This window comes from Crinia signifera, chromosome 3, assembly GCF_055691185.1.
Source record: "Crinia signifera chromosome 3, ASM5569118v1, whole genome shotgun sequence".
NCBI lineage: Eukaryota > Metazoa > Chordata > Amphibia > Anura > Myobatrachidae > Crinia > Crinia signifera.
In genome coordinates, this window is record NC_139219.1 from 149,367,732 (window position 1) to 149,386,417 (window position 18,686).

Consider the following 18,686-nt stretch of genomic DNA (forward strand, 5'->3'; position numbering starts at 1 on the left):
AGAGCTCCAGGGTCACATGCGCTCCTCCTGCAGGAAGGCTGAGCTGCAGGAGCTCTAAGTAGCTTAGCAGGCTCTATTTTAGCTGTCAGGTGGTGGTGGGGGGGGGGGGGAAGGTTTATCAGAGACTACACAGCGGTATAGTTGCAGCACTGGAGGCAATGTACCAGTGCTGCTGACTTATTAGCGCGTGGATTTTGCCGTGTTTTTCATACACCGAGTGGACCTGGGGCAGCGGGAAGGTAGAGGGGCGGATCTTACTGCACAAAAATCTATTTTTTACTTTGATTTTTGTACAAACAATACAAGGTGCAATTTGTCAGAAGCGGAGAACTTAACCATAATCGATAAATGCAGTAAAAAATTAAAGATTAAGTAGGAAAGGAGTAAAAAGGATTGTCACCAAAAATCATATTAGAAATCCTATATGCGATTAATATAATTATAAGTGCTAATGTAGAAATATGTATTCTTAAGGGAAAGATTCATTTATATTAATCTCCTTTGTAATAGCTGATATTTTACTTGGATTATTGATAATGCAGTCAGCAAAGGATACAGAAAGTAAACTTATATATCTAAAATGATCTTTGTAACTTTTCTTTCAAGACAACTGATTTATAATAAAATTAATAAATGAAAGTTGTTGTTTTTTTGTAAAACCAGTGTTCATTATTTTAAAGCATTGTATTTTCTGTATTTTCATAATTGTTAGAGAATATTGTCTGTTTTATGAATATTCTAGAAGTTTAGGTCATATTGATCCAGACTAAACCTTCAAATGAAGTACTGAATACCGCACAATAGATAGGGAAAAGTGCATTTTGAAAGTAGAATTGACAAGATCTTGAGGGTGAGTAGATTTCCACCATAGAAACCTATGCCCTAGGCTTAAGGGCTTTCCTAAGCAAGATGTTCCAGAAAAGATCGAATGTTAGACGCTTGGCTGGACGAACCTGTTCTCATATAGCATATCATATTTTTCTAAATACCTTTACACATTTATACTAAATATATTTATTTATTTAGTTTCCTTACAGGGTTACAACACAGAAAATTGGACAGTGCCTTTTTAAAGCTTAAATTATAGTGTATAACCATATTGCACCACAGCAGATGGTTAAATACAAGCGCAGTTTTTAAGTTTTTGTTTGTTTTCCATTTCTTTGTACTCCACCCAATGCTTAAATTCTTTAATCCATGGTAATTTGTTGAATCAAATGTTATTGTCTGAGTATTCCTTAACTGTTTCCATGGACAGGCAATTTGGATTTAAGGGTTTTGGGTTCTAGTGCCCACATGGGATGTAATCTAGTTGCTCAGTAAATTTTTGATACTATTAAAGCACTTAAAGGGAGGGGTTATTCTAATGAGAAAAATCAATACTAAAGTTTTCCCCCCAGCACACCAATTATTATCAGGGAAAAGACTACATTTTAATAGAGAATTCATAGATTTTGTTTACATATTTGTAGGGCTAAGCCACTAGGCCTCGGCAAGACTTATCTGCACCCACTTTGAGTTACATAACTCTCAAAACTGCAATCTAAAATGGTAGCTGCTTAACCGTACGTGTTCCGTGTTTATAATCACATGGTCAAAACCAACGATAACCAACATCTAATATAATAATTAGAGACAGGATTATATATATTTGCATATGCATTTGCATATTTTGCCCATTCTCACTGGTTATTGCATATTTTACCTTAAATCTAGTGATGGTGCATATTTTAGGCCCTGCCCCCTTTCCACCCGCGAGTCTCAGCACTGCTTTGCCCTGCTGCTGGCCAGGTACTGGTAGAGTGTGCAGGCTGGGGCAATATGTGTGCAGTGTGGGGGAACCTTGGATGTACGATATGCCTGACACTGATCTAGGCTGCCAATCCATGTTGATAAAAGTCAGTCGGGGAGGATGCCATTATGAAGCTCCTGAACCTTTGCCTGCCCCTGGCCTGGGACTTTACAAGAGACAGGCTTCTGCAGCAGAGGAGGCAGGCAGAAGGGTTGTGACATCACGCAGCGCAGAGGAAATGCTGTGTCACAGTGAGTATGCGGCGCACGGAGGAAGCCTTCAACTGCACCGCCCTCACACGCTACAGATGTAGCGGGATTCATCTTTGCAGGGGATGGCGTCGCCATCCCCTGCCCCGCCGCCATCTGTATGTCGGAAGGGGACGCGCGCGTCACCTTCCGACGGTGCTGCCCTCGGTCGCCCGGTGCCCACACCGGGCGACCGCACCCCCTCACAGTGGCCAGAGGTCCCCCCCAGCCCTGTCGAGCGGGAGGCAGACAGTATTGCGTCCGCCTCGCCCCCTGGCTACTGAGACGCGCGTGCGTGGGGGACGCACGCGCGTCTCAGTCAGATAGAGGCGCCGTGTTGCTGGCGATCCGCCAGCAGCATGCTGCTGGCGGATCGCCAGCAAGGATAAGGCCTGCTACATCTGTATACTGACATTTGATCCATCGGCGCTGGAGATGAGGGTCCGTGTAGTTGATGCAAGAAGAGCTTTGGACACTGCAGTATGCTGTAGCAACCAGGAAGAAAATAAGTCCTATGTACAGAACTAGACATCTGCAGATGCTGTGGGCCTATTTTTGAGGTTTATTTGCAACTAATTGTATGCGGATTTTTAAATTAATAAGTTAAGAATTACTCTTTTTATTATTTAATGTAGCATATTTTTTAACACTTTTCATGCATATTTTAAGTATTTTTCATGCATATTTGCATGCATATTTCAAGCTTTTTATGTTGCATATAATCCTGTCTCTAATAATAATGCAGAAATTCATATATTTAGAGCAATACAATTGCATGCTAAGTTGAGGTTCTTGGCATGTGATTTAGAGCTGCAACAGCCACATTTAGCTGCACCTGGACTCCCACCATTTTGCTAGCATTCCCATATGGCTGTGCACAAAATTAGGCAAAATTCGTTTGAAAGCAGGCTGCAAGAGATGTGCTTGTGGGGGAGGGGTGACTAAAGCTTTTTTTTTTCCTTCAATTTAGCAATATATGTTCCTACTGTATGTCTCAATTCCTTTATATATTCATTCTGTGTGTTTTATATATCCATATTACACTCACAGCTCCGATTGGAAGCATCACAGATCAGAGCCTGCTGAAGGAATCTCTAGTTTGTGAGGCAGGCAGTGCTGTTGATGGTGTAGTCTCCGGCCCAGAGGGACAAGGAACTGTGGATGGAATAACTGCTACCAGCACTCCACTTGTACTTTCCAATGATGCAAAGGTAAGGTCAATTAAGACAAGTTCAACATGATCACGTTTGGTTTGTCTATAAAACCATGTTAAGTTTTGTGTGTAAGCTTTCATATCCATAGTAAGTTTTAGTTTTCTTCGAATTGTGCCTTATGTTTCTAGTGTTTTATCTACACATATGTAAGCAATCAGATTGTAGATAGTACAACATGAATTCCCTAGAAATCTTGGTACATATGTGTTTATACATACTGTACATATCAATATTTCATATCTAAATTTTATGTATACTGTAGACTCTTTATTGTTTACCTATCAGAAACTATGGAAGACTGGTTTCTCCTCCTCTCTTCAGCCATGATTGTACATTTGTACTATGTACAAAAACAAACCCCATATTCCTTGTTTCTACTAATTGCTATTTATTATGTTTTTTTTGTTTTCTGACATGAGAAATTTTGTTCATCTTCATTTGTTCATATAATGAAATGTGTTTTGTCCATGTACAACAAGTTATAGAAAACATTCAGTTGTGGATTTCTGATGCAAGTGACACTGCTCCGATTTAGTAGAAGAGCCTTTAGTTCCCGTGAACCATGCTGCACTGTATGTCCCCCTAAATGTGCTTGTGCTGATTGTGTCTGTGACGTGCTTAGTACTGTGCCCCACATCGCATGACTTCAGGAGTTTTTCCTCCAGTTGTCATTTTACATTCTGTTTTTTTTTTTTTCATTCAAATTGGATTATCATTAAAATGTAAGTCCATTTTAACACATGTATTTCTTTTCCATATATTCTTAGAAGTATGAAAAAGTGCTTAGAAACATTTTCTATAGTTTTTCAATTGAAAATGTAGTGATCTCTCATTGGCTTTGCTTTCACGTTTTACAGTACAATGAGATGTTGGGATATACAGTATTTACTAAAGTGCAGGTTTATCGAAGCATAGATGTTGTCCTTAGTAACCAATCAGATTCCAGCTTCTATTTTCTATACGTTTCTAAATAAAGAAGTAGTGGTTGCTATGGACAACATTTTCACTTTTATAAACCCACCCTTTAGTATATATACCTTGTTGCATCATTCAGATGTTGCAATTCTTTTTTAATTAATGTAATTGATTTCTCCTTAGTGCTAGCTGCATATTATGATGCAGTAGTTTCTCTTGTTAGATTTACAGTAAACATGGATAGAGTTCATGTCTTACCGTACAAATAATAAAATAAATAATACAGTATGTCCACTTATTTTGACAAGAAATGAAAAAAAAATAATTACTGCCCATTTTGGGTCAGGACTCTTGGGTCTGTAAGGCTCTTTAGTGTTGGAGGTTCTCCTAGGTCCCCATACTGTGTGCAGTTAGCAGCAGAAAGCCCATCATGGAATATTTGGTACTTATATGTTAGTTGGGCGCCCACTATAGTTAGTACGCTCATACCTCCACTATCCATGTCGGCATGGAGTTGATTTTATATTGTGTGGCGAGCCACCGAGCCCGAAGCGTGGCGAGCGTATGCAGAAAACTAAGCAAATAGCTTAGTGGGTGCCCAACTAACATATGTACCGAATATTTTGATTGATTTTAAAATGGGTTAAACAAATCTCTAATGGCTAGCTGGATAAATGTGATCACTTTCAGTCATAGTTTTATACTGAACATTTATAATTGCATAGTTATGTGTCTGCTTAAAATTACCTCTAACTAACACTTATTCTTTTTTTTCTTCTTTCTCTGTTCCTATTGCGTGCACATTCTTTTTTTCACTTTTTATTTTCTACAAAATTGTTTTTTAATACACGCTCATATTCACCCACTGCTGGTGCGGTCCAAATAGCTGAGTCACCCATCATCACCACAGTCACCCATTCACTGCACTCATACCATGTCTGCAAACCTGGCCTCCATCCCTGAGATGGACATATTTTCAGATATTTCTGAGGATGATGCAATGGAGGAACAGCACGACACCCACTTTAGTGGTGTTGATCTAGATTTAGAGTGTAAATTTAATGAGATGCTACCGCCTCATGACTTACCACCAAAAATACTGGAAACCACTACCAATGCAGGCCATTTTTCTCCTCTTACAGTCTACACTAATCTTTCTTTTAACTATAAAACCGCAGAATGTGGCTACTTTTCCTTCAGCTTTTGCAAAATTTTTCCCCTGAAATTCCCTTCCTTGCTTGATGAGGATGGATATCTTAGTTTTCCTAGTCTCCCAGAGGTTTGCGTCTCTTTCCTCCCATCAGGTCTCCAACGCTATGTTCTGCTTACGTCTCCTTCCTTCATACCTTCTCTCCTCCTCATTTTTGTGCTTCTCCTCTCTGCCTCCCAGTCTGTCCCATTTTCATTGACCCTTTCCCTTCCTCTTGCTCTGTCTCTCTGCTACCTGGAGCCTAAAGTGACTTCATTGGGCTCCTTTTATGACCCTGACCTAAATGACAAAGCAGAGGAAGAGGTGTGTATCACTACTGCCTAAAGCTGCCACTTGCACCTAGTTTTCACTTCTGTTTGTTAATATCAACACGTTTCTTTAATTCTGCTTGTTTTCTTACCTCATCATATAATGGTATAAAATAAACTGCAGACAACGATAAAACAAAAGGCCCTATTTCAGTGAAATGCTTGTTATCACTTGTTAATAGTCTTACATGGTGCTACAGCCAATTAGCTCTTAACTATCTTTTATCAAACAGTTGTAAAATTACAGGTGCTGACTGATTGGAGGACTATTTAAGATTAGTAAGGAGTGATAATAAGCATATCACTCTTGTTAAAACCAGCTTATTTTAATAATCTCATTAAAACCCTATGTTTAACCCTTTGAGTGCCAAGTGAATTTGCCAAAACAGGTGTGAAACTTGCCACGCAAACATTTTTATTTATCATAATGACCTGTAATGTTTACCTTTTTTTATATAGGAAATATAATCTTTTTTTTTTTTTTTTTGCACACCCTTTTTTAGTTTAATTTATATAACAAATGTGAGTGACGTTTTTGCGGATATTTTGCACATCTCTCACAGATGTTGGCACTCAAAGGGTTAAGTAACACATATATTACATAATTACAAAGAAACATGATTTCAGGAAATAAGATGTTTCTATTGGTGTGAATTTTTAAACATGTCCGAGATTAATGCACCTTGATATCCGATTAGAACAAAGTAGGAACATAGCCACAATTGTATATACAAACTTCTTTCATGCAATTTCTACTTCACATTCAAGTGTGAAATTCCTATATCACACAAGCCTATCTCATGACAAAAGCAAAAGTAGTGTCAGTCTTTATTTTGAAAATCTTTTATATTTGGTACAATATTTAGTTGCATGTCAGATGGTGGGAGAGAGCACTAGAAGTCCCCTGTGCTGTATCTCATGAAGCAGAATGAAGGTACAACTATGGGCGGTATTCAATGAACATTTTGGCGATGTGCAGCGAATCCTGTTTAGGATTCGCTGCACATTCGCCACTGCTCGCCGGCTCCAGTATTCAACGAGTCAGGAATTTTAACTCCTGCGGCGATGCCGCAGGGAGCCTGAGGACGGCGGCAGGCAGGGAGATGGAAGTCTCCCTGCCTGCCCCAGAACGTTTGTGGGGGGGAGGTGGGCTCCCCGGGAGTCAGGCAGCACAGGCTGCCCCCCGGGGGTGCCAGCAGGGGACCGGGTATATTCACTACATCCGATCATGCATATGTAATGATCGGGTGCAGTGAATATATGAATATCTAATGAGCGGCTCGGCTCCTGGCCCCCTGCTGGCTGGTCTGTGTAAAAAAAAATTTTTATTTTTTTTAATTAAATATATATTCATGTGCTTACAACACATGAATAAAAATAGCATGCCCCTCCTCAGAATAAAATTCCTGATTTTTTTTTTGACACCAAGTGTAAAAAACAAAACACTTTATTTTAAAAGTTCACATTCCACTTCACCATAAAAAGATAGCGATTGCTACTCGGTGAATCATGGCGAAAAAAAACTTTGAAATGTATTCGCCATCTGGTCATTGAATAGGGTGATTCACCGTTTTAGTCAAAAATTCACCTTACAGCACAAAATCGCCATAAAAACATGGCGAATCAGCCTCATTGAATACCACCCTATGTATTCTTGACAGAAAAATAATATGGGGATAATGGTGTGGCTTCTTATTTTTGAAGTGGACCTACTAGGTCAATATTATTTATTTATAGTTTCTTATATAGCGCAGCATATTCCATTGCGCTTTACAATTGGAAACAACAGTGATTAAACAAACTGAGTAGATACAAACTGACATAGGAGGTAGGAGGGGCCTGCTTACGATCAATAACCACACCCATATGTCTGTAGGACTATGTTTACAGTTAATACTAAACGGCTAACCTCTTTACTGTAAGCAATGTCAAGTAGGACCATAACCTTATTGCATACACTATATTTACCATCCTCTTCCATAGGCCACGAGGCTGATTTGACGTATATTTTATAGTTATTACATTGTGGTTAAACACAATTATTTAGAATACATATATAATAGTCTTGCAGGCCCATTTTGAGGAGTTCATCATTCATTTCACCTTTTGCCAGTTATTGCTTTTAGTCATTACGACCATCCTATAGGTGAAGCAGTGCCAAAGTGACTATATATATCAGTTCCTGACACCGAAACACTTGAAGATCTGTAGGAAGTTTGCTGTTGGTAAATGTTTTGCACACAGCCATTCGTGTGCACTAATCCTTGTTTATTTTACTACTGGTGACATAAAATGCATGGTGCCAGCTGGAGAGAGAAGAGGATGAGACCCCAATACAACAGGTGTTGAATGCTATGCCGATGTAGTGAAACATGTGGTGTGACTCAACCCCTTGCTGTTCCGTTTGGTATGCTTGGATTGATTATACATTTTGAGAGGAAAGGCATAGACCTTCCAATTTCTGAATCCTGCCTTAATTATATGCAGAAAGGGAATGGTCAAAAGAAACCGCTGCAATACAGGACTATAGCATCTAAGCAGATTTTATCTGAAGCGTGACATGCCCATCCATCTATTCATACCAAATGCTGCTTGTTTTATTTTGCTTTATATATTTCCATCTTTAATTTTAATTTCACAGAGCAAGTGCTTGAGAATACGTGGAGAAAATATTTATGTGAGGCATAGCAATTTAATGTTGGAGGTTTGTATAAAAGCAACATGCTCTCATGCTCTGCCACGGCTGCAAGAGTGGGGCTGCCACGCGCAGGCTGCTGCTAAAGACACAATGCATGAAATGCATGGCTGATGGGTGGGGGGATCTACCAGAGAAGAGTGCACGCTGTGACTTGTACTTTTGTCTTATCTGGACCCTTTTTGCTCTGCTTTCGGGCAATAGTAGCCCTGTTTAGATGCTAAATGAAACCTATGTTTTATAAAACCATGGTAGGAAACATCGGGGGTTATTCAGTTACAATGGGGCAGATGTATTCAGCCTTAACAAGAGCTAAATGCAAGGGTGATAAGGAGAGATAAACTTCCAGCCAATCACCTGCTTACTGACTTTTTTCAGACACAGCCTGTAACATGGCAGTTAGCAGGTGATTGACTGGACGTTTATCTCTCCTTATCACCCTTGGATTTATCTCTTGTTAAAGCTTAATACATCTGCCCCACAGTTATTTACCATGGCTAATTAACCCCCCCCCCCCCCCCCCCCTCGGGATATTCAAATGTCCTTGGGATTTTTTCTTTTTTTGCTTACCTGTACCAGGCAAAGATAACTTGCAGATAACCAGCTTTATCAGCCCCGTTATTTTGCAGAAACTCATAGGTCCTGGAACTTACCTGGATCATATACATTTTTACTTGAAAATTAAGACCATTTGGGGAGAAAAAGTCCAGGGATTAATTGGACTGCCCAAAGTGAAAGCTCTCTAATCCCCCCTCGTTGTTGAAGAATGCATTGCAGTTGTTTAACCATATGTGACTTTCAGAAAAAAACTGTAGTTCCTTTATATAAAAGCATAGCTGCCATAGTCACTCATAAAGCAAGTACTTTGTCATGGCGTTAGAACAGTAGCTTAAAGGAAATAGTTACTTTTTATCTAATATATATATATTTTTTTATGGATTTAGTAATGAAGTCTCGTAATTTTAATACTGACCACATTAACAGCCTTTATTATGCATTTTCTCATCTTTTTCCACCAATCCCTGTCACAGCAGCATATTGTTGTATCTTGTGTTTTTTTGTTTTACTTATGTTACATTTTAGTTATTGTTTTGTTTTTAGTTATTCTTACATAATATGGTTTTGTCTCTTTTTTAGCACTGTGGCATTTGCAAAGTTATAATAACCAAACTAATCATTGATCTTGCTTTTTGCAGCTTTCTTAACAAGCTATGTTGTCATCTCAAACGACCTACTAAAATATAAGTTTGTGCATCAAAGGTTTGCTCTGACTTTCTGTAAACAGAGGAGGAATTGTGTTTCTCCTCATTACTTGGAAAAAGGTTATGCACAATTATTTAGTTGATGTTCAAAGCCAGAGCTGACTTTGATAAACCTGTAACAGTTTGTTGTGTTTAGGAGAAATGTCTGATCTGATGTGCATGCCCTCTTTGTGACACTATTCATTCTCTAATTGGTAATGTGCTTTGCAAAGTTATTGTATGCGCAAGCCATTAAAAATAAAAAATGTCTTTATTGTACAAGACCAATTTAATCCAGTACTGATTTGGTTATCAATAAACCGGTCTACCTGCTTTATGTTGTGTAGACATTTGCTGATTATAATTCAAAAATAATAATGTCATTATAAAGTAGTACCCACCTGTTCCCGTCTTGAGTTTCTAAGCGATATTTCAGATGGGCTGGGCCGAAACCTGGGCCAATCTATCCCTCTAGCTGCTGGACTTCTGTCATGTCGGGCCTTAAAAGTCAGTGAGGTGCGGTGAGGTTGATGGCTGGGGAGGCACGGGGATGCGGTCAAAATCCCGACGGTTGAAATATCAACGCCGGAATCCCGACTGTTGCAATGCCAGCACTTTGTCCCTCCTATGGGTAGCAAGCGCAGCAAGGCACCGGGCCCACTGAGCGAGCCCGCGCGGTGGGGGGGGGGGGCTATCCACGGCCCCACCTTGTCGGCATTGCGGCAGTCGGGCTTCCAGCATCTGTATTCCGGCCGCCGGGATTTCATACTGATCCCGGCACAGGCTAGTACAAGAGCCAGATTTACACACACACACATTTGGTGGTAAGTTTTGACTATAAAATGATTAGATTAGTACAAAGTTGGTATTTAAGAATTATTAGAATACAAAGAAGATTAATAATTTATATAGTCAAAACTCTGGAATATGACCAGAGAGGCTGTGCCTCCCCTGCCTTTCGTGACTGCACCTCACCGTTTAAAGTATATGGTAAAATGTAAAGTAGGCAGCTATTAAGTGAGAACGGCACGTTAGATCACTGGCTTGGTTAGTCAGTGATCTGGAGTAGCCAGATACAGCCTGTCCCTACCAGATGTATTGTAAATGTTTATTGGGTCTAGGGTTGCCTTAATAGCCATACTTACTGTGCTATCTGGCTTTACAGACCCAGTCCAATTGGCACCCTTACATATAAAGTTGCTTGCAGGGCACTTTCACAGATCAAACATTTGTCTGTAATGCATTTCACCTTGTAGAAGGGCTAATGTGTTTAAACAAAGTTTGTGTTATCAAACTGTCTTTTTGTTTTTATTTTTATTCTTTTGCTTAACCCATTGCTAGGATCTGGATAAATCACCAGATGAGATATTGAAACATCAGGCTAGCATTAGTGAGCTCAAGCGCAGTTTCATGGAATCCACACCTGAGCCGCGTCCCAACGAATGGGAAAAACGCTGCATCACTCCTTTATCTCTGCAGACACATGGGGTATGTCACCTCTCTTACTTCAAATAGAAACCACCAAAAGTCACGCTGCATGCTGAATTCCTGTTGTCTCTGACTTTTAAAAAAACCAAAGGATAAACTACTGTTATTCACCCTGAATCTATCTTAGGTTCAGACCTATTTTTTTCACAGCTATCGTTTTGTAAAGCACAGAAAAATCACAATTTTTAAGTGGCTTTTTTGCAGACCCAGTGTTTTTTCGCAAAGACCAATACATTTTTGCAGTCTTTCAAAAAAAAGCCCCTTATCATGGTTTTGGTTTACCTGCCTGATGCAGCCAAAAACCAAACCCCTGATACGCGCCAACATTGTGGCTAATAGTTTAGCCACGGGGAATCCATTAGAAGTGGTAAATTACCATTGCTAATAGGATATCCCCCTTTGTGTGAAGACCAGTTCAGGCTGGCTCATACACCATACGAGGACTGCATGGTTTTAATTAGCCAACTTTCCTACATCTGTTTCACTGTATTGCATCTTACAAACCTGCTCACAATGTACCAAGAATGCAAGGTTACAACTTGTCGATAAATTGGTTTAATGTACGTACAAAGTTGCAGATGGAGCATAATGGAACTTGGTGGTAGAAATTGTTGTGGCCACTATTATCGAATTCTTTATTACATGTATTTGTTACTCACACAGATGTAGAATTGCCACTAGCCCCAGTGATCAGTGCACTGATCAGCAAAAAATACACTTTGCTACGTGTAGATACTCCTCTTAAGTACCTACTTGTTGGCGGTAACCCGGGGTCCCCGCCGCCTTCCCGCAATCCCCCCCTAACCCTGTCAATCTCCCTGAGGCGGAGACGGACAGGGTTCCCGTCGCCCCGCCGACGGAGATTGAGACGTGCGTGAGACGCACACGCGTCTGTCAGATGGAGAGGCAGGCCGCTGGTGGATCGCCAGCGCTGACGTTCTGGCGATTCGCCAGCAAGGAAGAGGCCTGCCCCATCTGTAGTACACTATTTGCAAAACTAAGATGCAAAATAGGGGAAACAATAGCAAAGTTGATGAAAAAGTACACTGGGCAGGTCCAAATTGTATATTGAGTTATGATTATGGAAAACGTACACTGGGCAGGTCCAACACTATTTACCCTTACCTTGCATCATTATGCCTACTCTATGGTTTTATATTCCTTCCTTTGCAAAAAAAAAATCTTGAATACTGTTTGGGATCGAAAATGGAGGAAGAAATAGTATCATAAAGGGAAAAGTATCAGAAAACGTGTACAGCACGGGAATTGTTCTAGGCTTCTTATGCCACATGATGGAAAAGGGTTAGTTGTATGAGGATACATCTGGATAGTATGTTAGTTTAATCTGGTTGGTGTTTTTTTTTAACTATTTGGAACTGGTTTCTATGTAAAAAAAAAAGAAAAATAGGTACTTTGTGTAGTTTCACGGCGGCACGCTACACTATGTTGTCAGTGTTGTGTCCCAGCGCAGCCCTGTGTAGTGTCACCGTACTGTCCCCACGAGATGCAGCTCTGTCCCTGGCATCCCTGGCAAGCCTAGGGAGCGCCGGTAACCACCAGATCCCCTGAGCTGTCGGACCCTGGCGAAGAGGCGGTCATGTGGGCTCCAGCAGAGAAGGCGCTCCATCTGCCCGGGACGCACGAGCGTTTCATACGCAAGTGCGTTTCAGTAATTCGTGCGGCAGGGTATGGCAACCCTCATGCATAATATAGGACCAATTTGCCAGTGCTCCATGTTACATACTGGGAAATGCCTCAGTTTCAAACCCCCACTATCCACATCAGCCCTAAGCGTGGTGAGCGGACGCGGTACACGTCCTCCCAACCTGATCGTACCACCACCATCCATGTCGGCGAGGAGTTGATTTTATAAAGTGTGGTGAGCCACAGAGTCCGATGCATGGCGAGTGGACAACGAGCCTGAAGTGTGGAGAGCGCACACAAAATACACAAGTAATCAGCATCCCCCCGCTGCGCTCACCACGCTTCGGGCTCGTTTTACACGTCCCCTCACGGGGCTCGCTTTACAAGTCTCCTCACAGGGCTCGCTGCATTTTGCGCAACTGTTCACCACACTTTATGAAATCAACTCCACGCCGACGTGCATTGTGGGGGTATGAACAGGTCAGGAGGACGCTTACTGCGTCCTCTCGCCACACTTCGGGCTGACATGGATAATGGGGGTATTTCAGGAACACATTCACACCTGTCATGTCATCCATCTGAAACAATAATGATGGCACGTGTTAACGGTCAAATGGATTTTAATGACATAAAGAAGAAAAACAATGATCAATGTTAAATAAAAGCATAGAACAAGAAGTGCCAGAAAGGTCAGAAACACTTATTCTTCCCTGACAGCAGCCCCTCCAAAAGCAGCTGATGTTGACACAGCTGTGTCATCCTCTGTGTTGGCTGCTGGCGTGCAGTGCCCCTCTGTCTCTTATTCCTCCACAGGAGCCCCAGAGCCTCTCAATATTTTTTATATGGACCCCAGTATCTGGGTCCACAAAGTTTTAATGGTGGTTGACGCGCAGGTGGTGGTACCCCGCCTGCTCAAGTTCTTCCGTATTGTACGCACGCCAACAGTCCAAAGAGATGGTGGTACCTGGCTCAATGTGTGTCTGGATGGGAGACATCAGAATCCTGGCATCACGGCTGGCCACTGGTGTGATGAATTATTCACCGGTCTCACGCGATATCCCACTGAAAAACCACTGCTGTGGTAGGACGCATCCAACGTGGCTCTTACTGTGGACAAACAGACTTTCGTCCACTTCAACGATTTTGCCAGGTCCACCAATCCGGCGTTGGGGCTGGGACATCAGATCGAGGGTACACGCCTACCACATCAGATTGTTATATATAACAGTGTTTTTGTTAGAAACCTTATGGTGGCGCTCACAAAACTGAATGCTCGTCAGCTCCTCCTCCCACGAAAATGAACCGCAGAAGGGTCAGAAAGGTCAGGTGACATCTGTGAAACCATTGTGTGGTGGCCCGGAGACTGGCCTCCTTCCTACAGCTTCTTATGTGGCAGCGCCACATACGCTCCTTTACGTTGATCCTCATAAGATGTCCATTGACACAGGTGGAAAAACTCCACCTACGACTCCTCCATCTGCAGCAGGTTAATGGTTCGGCAGCCATAACCCACACAATGTCATAAGCGGTGACACAATGCTGACTGACTACGCTAACTGAGTAACCCTGACTGACTACGCTAACTGCGTAAGCTCCGGTAAGCTGCGAACGTACACAGTCGCAGATACAAGCTGACTACGCTGGCTGCGGGAACACGACGCTGATGCGGACTACTCTGACTGCGATACTGACGGGGACACTACGCTGACTACAGTAGGAGCAAGTTTCATCTTTGCTCCTTTGTCCATGGCTAGCCATGGCTATTCTATTGTTCTCAGCTGCAATACAATACGTATTGCAGCTGAGAACAATAGAATAGCCATGGCTAGCCATGGCAAAAGGAGCAAAGATGAAACTTGCTCCTACTGTATGTAAGTGCCGCTGTGAAACTACACAAGTACCAAAAAATATTCTAATATAAAAGTAGGAACACAAGGCTTTCTCTTGTAATTGCTGCTTTTCTCTGGAGCTTGTTTCTTAATAGAAGGCCTACAGGTGGACCTATTTATTGATCTATAGTTCTATTCCCTTACTGACATTCAGTAAGAATTTAAAGAGTGAATGCTAACCTGATTAATTATATTAACATAATAACATTTATAGTAACTTTTATTTGCTAAATTGTGTTTTTTTTAAGCTGAGTAGTGGGACAAATTAAAGAATTTTAAAGGTTTTTACCTCCCTATTAGAAGTTGTAGACCAGAAGACAAAGTACATATGAGGGAAATTGTGACTATGGAGATTGATGATGATGATTGCAGTCTCAAAGTTTAAATTAAATAGTCATTTCTCACATTACATGGTATATTAAATGAAGGATGAAATACCTGTTTTCTGTTTGCATCTTTTATTCTTCATTACATAACTCATGCAGTCTAAAAAATGTAGTAAAAAAAAAATACATTCATAATGTCTATAGTTATGATGTGGACATTTGACATTCTCAGAATGTCAACATGCAAAATGTTCACATTGTCAGAAAGTCAACATATGAGTTAGGCTGTTTGGCAAGGTGTGTGTCTGTGGGGGGCGGGGGTTAGATTGGGTATAGGCATAAATACTTACTGGAATGCCACAACTGTGGAGGTCTGACCCATAAGTGTAGGTTACATGACCGCCAGGACAGGGAAGATGAAGCTGCCACCCCCAGGAGAAGAGAAGTCACCGTTGGGCCATCAGAGTGAGACGTTGACATTCAAACAGTTTCTGCATGATCAATGTTGACATTATTACTGTTGATATTTGTGCACAGTCCTAAATGGTCATCTAATCAATCATTTGAATATTGTTTTGGAGAAGTTATTTGTATATTCATAGTTCATAACAGTTACTGAGTTTTTTTTAGCTGGGTATGAACTTTGTGATTTAGACTTACCATTTTGACTAGATAGTCAAAATCGTATAGTAAGTTAGCCAAAGTTGCACTGCAATGCATGTGATACCGATGTGCAACCTTACCAGGTCCGTATCGCATGTAGAGACTGCAGGCAAGACCCTTTTGACTATGTCTGTTTACAGTGTATTTTGCCATTGGCAAAATAGCACATGGGGCCTGAATCAGAGCTGATCCCTACGGCCGTTTTGGGGAGTTCCCCAGAAACCGCAGGCATTTCCTGGCCATAGGGTGGGAGGGCCGCCTACATCGTCAGCGGCCTCCTCCCCATGGCCATCGCAGCACCAAGTAAGTTCTTGCTTACTTTGTGCTGTGTTCAGAGGGAAATCCATTAGATGGTAAGTGATTGCCAATGGTTTTCCCCTCATGTGCAGGGATGTGGTAAAAATCCCGGCGTCGGTATCTATGCCGGAATGCCGGCACTTTGTCCCTCCTATGGGTGTCCACGACACCCATAGAGGGAGAATAAAATAGTGTGCGCAGTGAGCCCTCAAGGGGGTGCGATCCACGGCCCCTCCTTGTCGGCATTGCGGTGGTCGGGATTCCGGCGTCTGTATATTGACCAGGATTTCATACTGATCCCCATGTGCACAGCTGCAAATGCATTGGCCGGAATTAGATGGCGTTGAAGATAGTCAAAATCTTCACAAATGAAATGGGCAAGCCAGATCTTAATATTACTTTCACGACAGACGAGATGAAGGGAGGAATTGGCAACCCCTCCGTATTACATTTTTGATAACTCACTTACATCAGGTAAAGTACCAAAAGACTGGAGATTAGCTGAGGTAGTGCCAATATTTAAAAAAAAAAAGGAAAAAGGGATGACCCACCTAGTTACAGGCCTTTGAGCTTAACATCAATAGTGGGTAAATTATTTGAGGGTTTTTTAAGGGATGGCATCCTGGAATATTTAGATCTTCATAGTTTAATTGGTATCATCCAACATGGGTTTGAAAAATCGTTCATGCCAAACAAATTTACTAGGCTTCTATGAGCATGTCAGCCAAAATCTTGATAATGGAAATGCTGTAGACGTGGTCTTCTTAGATTTTGCTAAGGCCTTTGATACAGTGGTTGATCAACAAAATGGAGGAACTGGAACTATGGGTAAGCATTTGTAGATGGGTAGGGAACTGGTTGTGTAATAGAGAACAGAGTGGTTTTGAATGGCGCAGTAACAAATATGATACCAGTACTAAGTGGAGTACCACAAGGGTCAGTACTAGGGCCCATTTTATTTAATTATATTAACAATATTGGGGTGGGAATACTCAGCAAAGTTTCCAACTTTGCTGACGACACAAAATTAATTAGATCAACTAAGGATGTCTCCGCACTTCATAATGATCTTAATAAACTAGATGATTGGGCAAACAAGTGGAAAATGAGGTTCAATGTAGATAAATGCAAGGTTATGCACCTTGGGAGACATAACCAATGTGCTAGTTATAATCTAAGCGGGGAGGCATTGGATAATTCAGTACTTGAAAAGGAATTAGGAGTCCAAATAGATAACAAATTGGGGTGCAGTGCTCAATGTCGTATAGCAACTAACAAGGCAAACAGAATACTAGCATGTATAAAAAGGGGTATGGAAACTAGGGACTCAAAAGTAATTATGCCACTGTACAAAGCATTGGTTAGACCACATCTTGAATATGGAGTACAATTCTGGGCCCCGCACTATAAAATGGACATCATCAGAACTGGAAAGAATCCAAACAAGAGCAGCAAAACTAATAAAGGGAATGGAGAATTTTAGCTATGAGGACAGATTGAACAAATTGGGATTGTTTACACTAGAGAAGAGATGTTAAAGGGGAGACCTGCTTAACATGTACAAATATATCAGGGGGCAATATAAAGAACTGTCCAACACATTTTTTATTACAAGGAAGGACTCTAGGACTCGTGGGCACGAGTTTAGTTTAGAAGAGAAAATATTTTGTTCTCTTAGAAGTAAAACATTTTTCACGTCCAGGGCAACTAAAACTATGGAACTCTCTTCCTCTTGAGGTGGTGTGGGCAGACACATATTTAAAATAAGGTTGGACAAACATTTAATGATTAAAAACATACAGGGGTACAATTAAGAAAAAACATCTTTAAATTTTAAAATAAAATATCAGAATTCACTACATAACTACAAGGGTTAAGCTAATAAACCAAGGTTGAACTAGATGGACGCAAGTCTTTTCTCAGCCTTAACTACTATGTAACTATGTAAAATTGTTTAGTCAAAATCGTATCGTGTGTACACGCCTTAAGTGATCCCATGGTACAAATACAGTATATATTTTAGTGGATTGTTTTTTATCTTAGCCCCACTCCCTAACCAAATAGGATATTGTGCTTTTCATGAAGATCAAAACAATAAGCCCTAGTCACTGTGAGATTTTTATTATTCTATTTAGTATGCCATTTTAATAGGTGTCATGTTTTTTCTTCAATTGCAACCAGTTAATTTTGAAATAAAAATGTTTAGTATACTCTAGCTTAGGTACTTGTGTATTTTGGCGGCGCCCATCGCATCGCATACCATAACGCATGCAATGGTATGCGACGCGATTTCGGTGGTTAGTGTACGATAGCATACAATTTTCAAATTGTATGCCATTGTACATGGCATACAATGCCATACGATGCGATTAAACATTGTATAAGCACCCTAATGGGTGCTTATACAATGTTAAGCACCCTAATGGGTGCTTACAATGTTAAATGCACCCCCACGCCACCCCCCCCCACTATAAACGTGAACCCGAAGCGTGGCGAGCGCAGCGGTACGCGTCCTACGACCTTTTCATACGCCCACTATCCACGTCGGCGTGGAGTTGAGAATAGATTAGTGTGGCGAGCCCGAAGCCTGGCGAGCGGACGCGGATACCTGTGAAGCCCGCGTCCGCTGTTAAGGTATCCGCATCCCCTCGCGGGGCTCGCTGCGCTCGCCACACTAATCTATTCTCAACTCCACGCCGACGTGGATAGTGGGGGTATGAAAAGGTCGTAGGACCAGTAACGCCGCCGCTCGCCAC

The 18,686-nt window shown here is 41.3% G+C and overlaps 1 protein-coding gene across 24 annotated transcripts in view; it reads left to right on the plus strand.

Moving 5' to 3' along the window:
- The window catches only part of EPB41L2 (erythrocyte membrane protein band 4.1 like 2), a 191,929-nt gene that overhangs the window by 149,093 nt on the left and 24,150 nt on the right, over nucleotides 1-18,686 (plus strand). For 10 of the 24 annotated variants that reach the window (XM_083176718.1, XM_083176720.1, XM_083176728.1 and 7 more), the window contains exons 12-16: nucleotides 3,091-3,251; nucleotides 5,056-5,682; nucleotides 7,994-8,029; nucleotides 8,329-8,391; nucleotides 10,965-11,111. In XM_083176718.1, the coding sequence (XP_083032844.1) occupies nucleotides 3,091-3,251; nucleotides 5,056-5,682; nucleotides 7,994-8,029; nucleotides 8,329-8,391; nucleotides 10,965-11,111 (1,034 nt within the window). The remainder of the gene's footprint in view (nucleotides 1-3,090; nucleotides 3,252-5,055; nucleotides 5,683-7,993; nucleotides 8,030-8,328; nucleotides 8,392-10,964; nucleotides 11,112-18,686) is intronic. The other 14 variants (XM_083176733.1, XM_083176738.1, XM_083176739.1 and 11 more) reach the window with 12 other exon arrangements.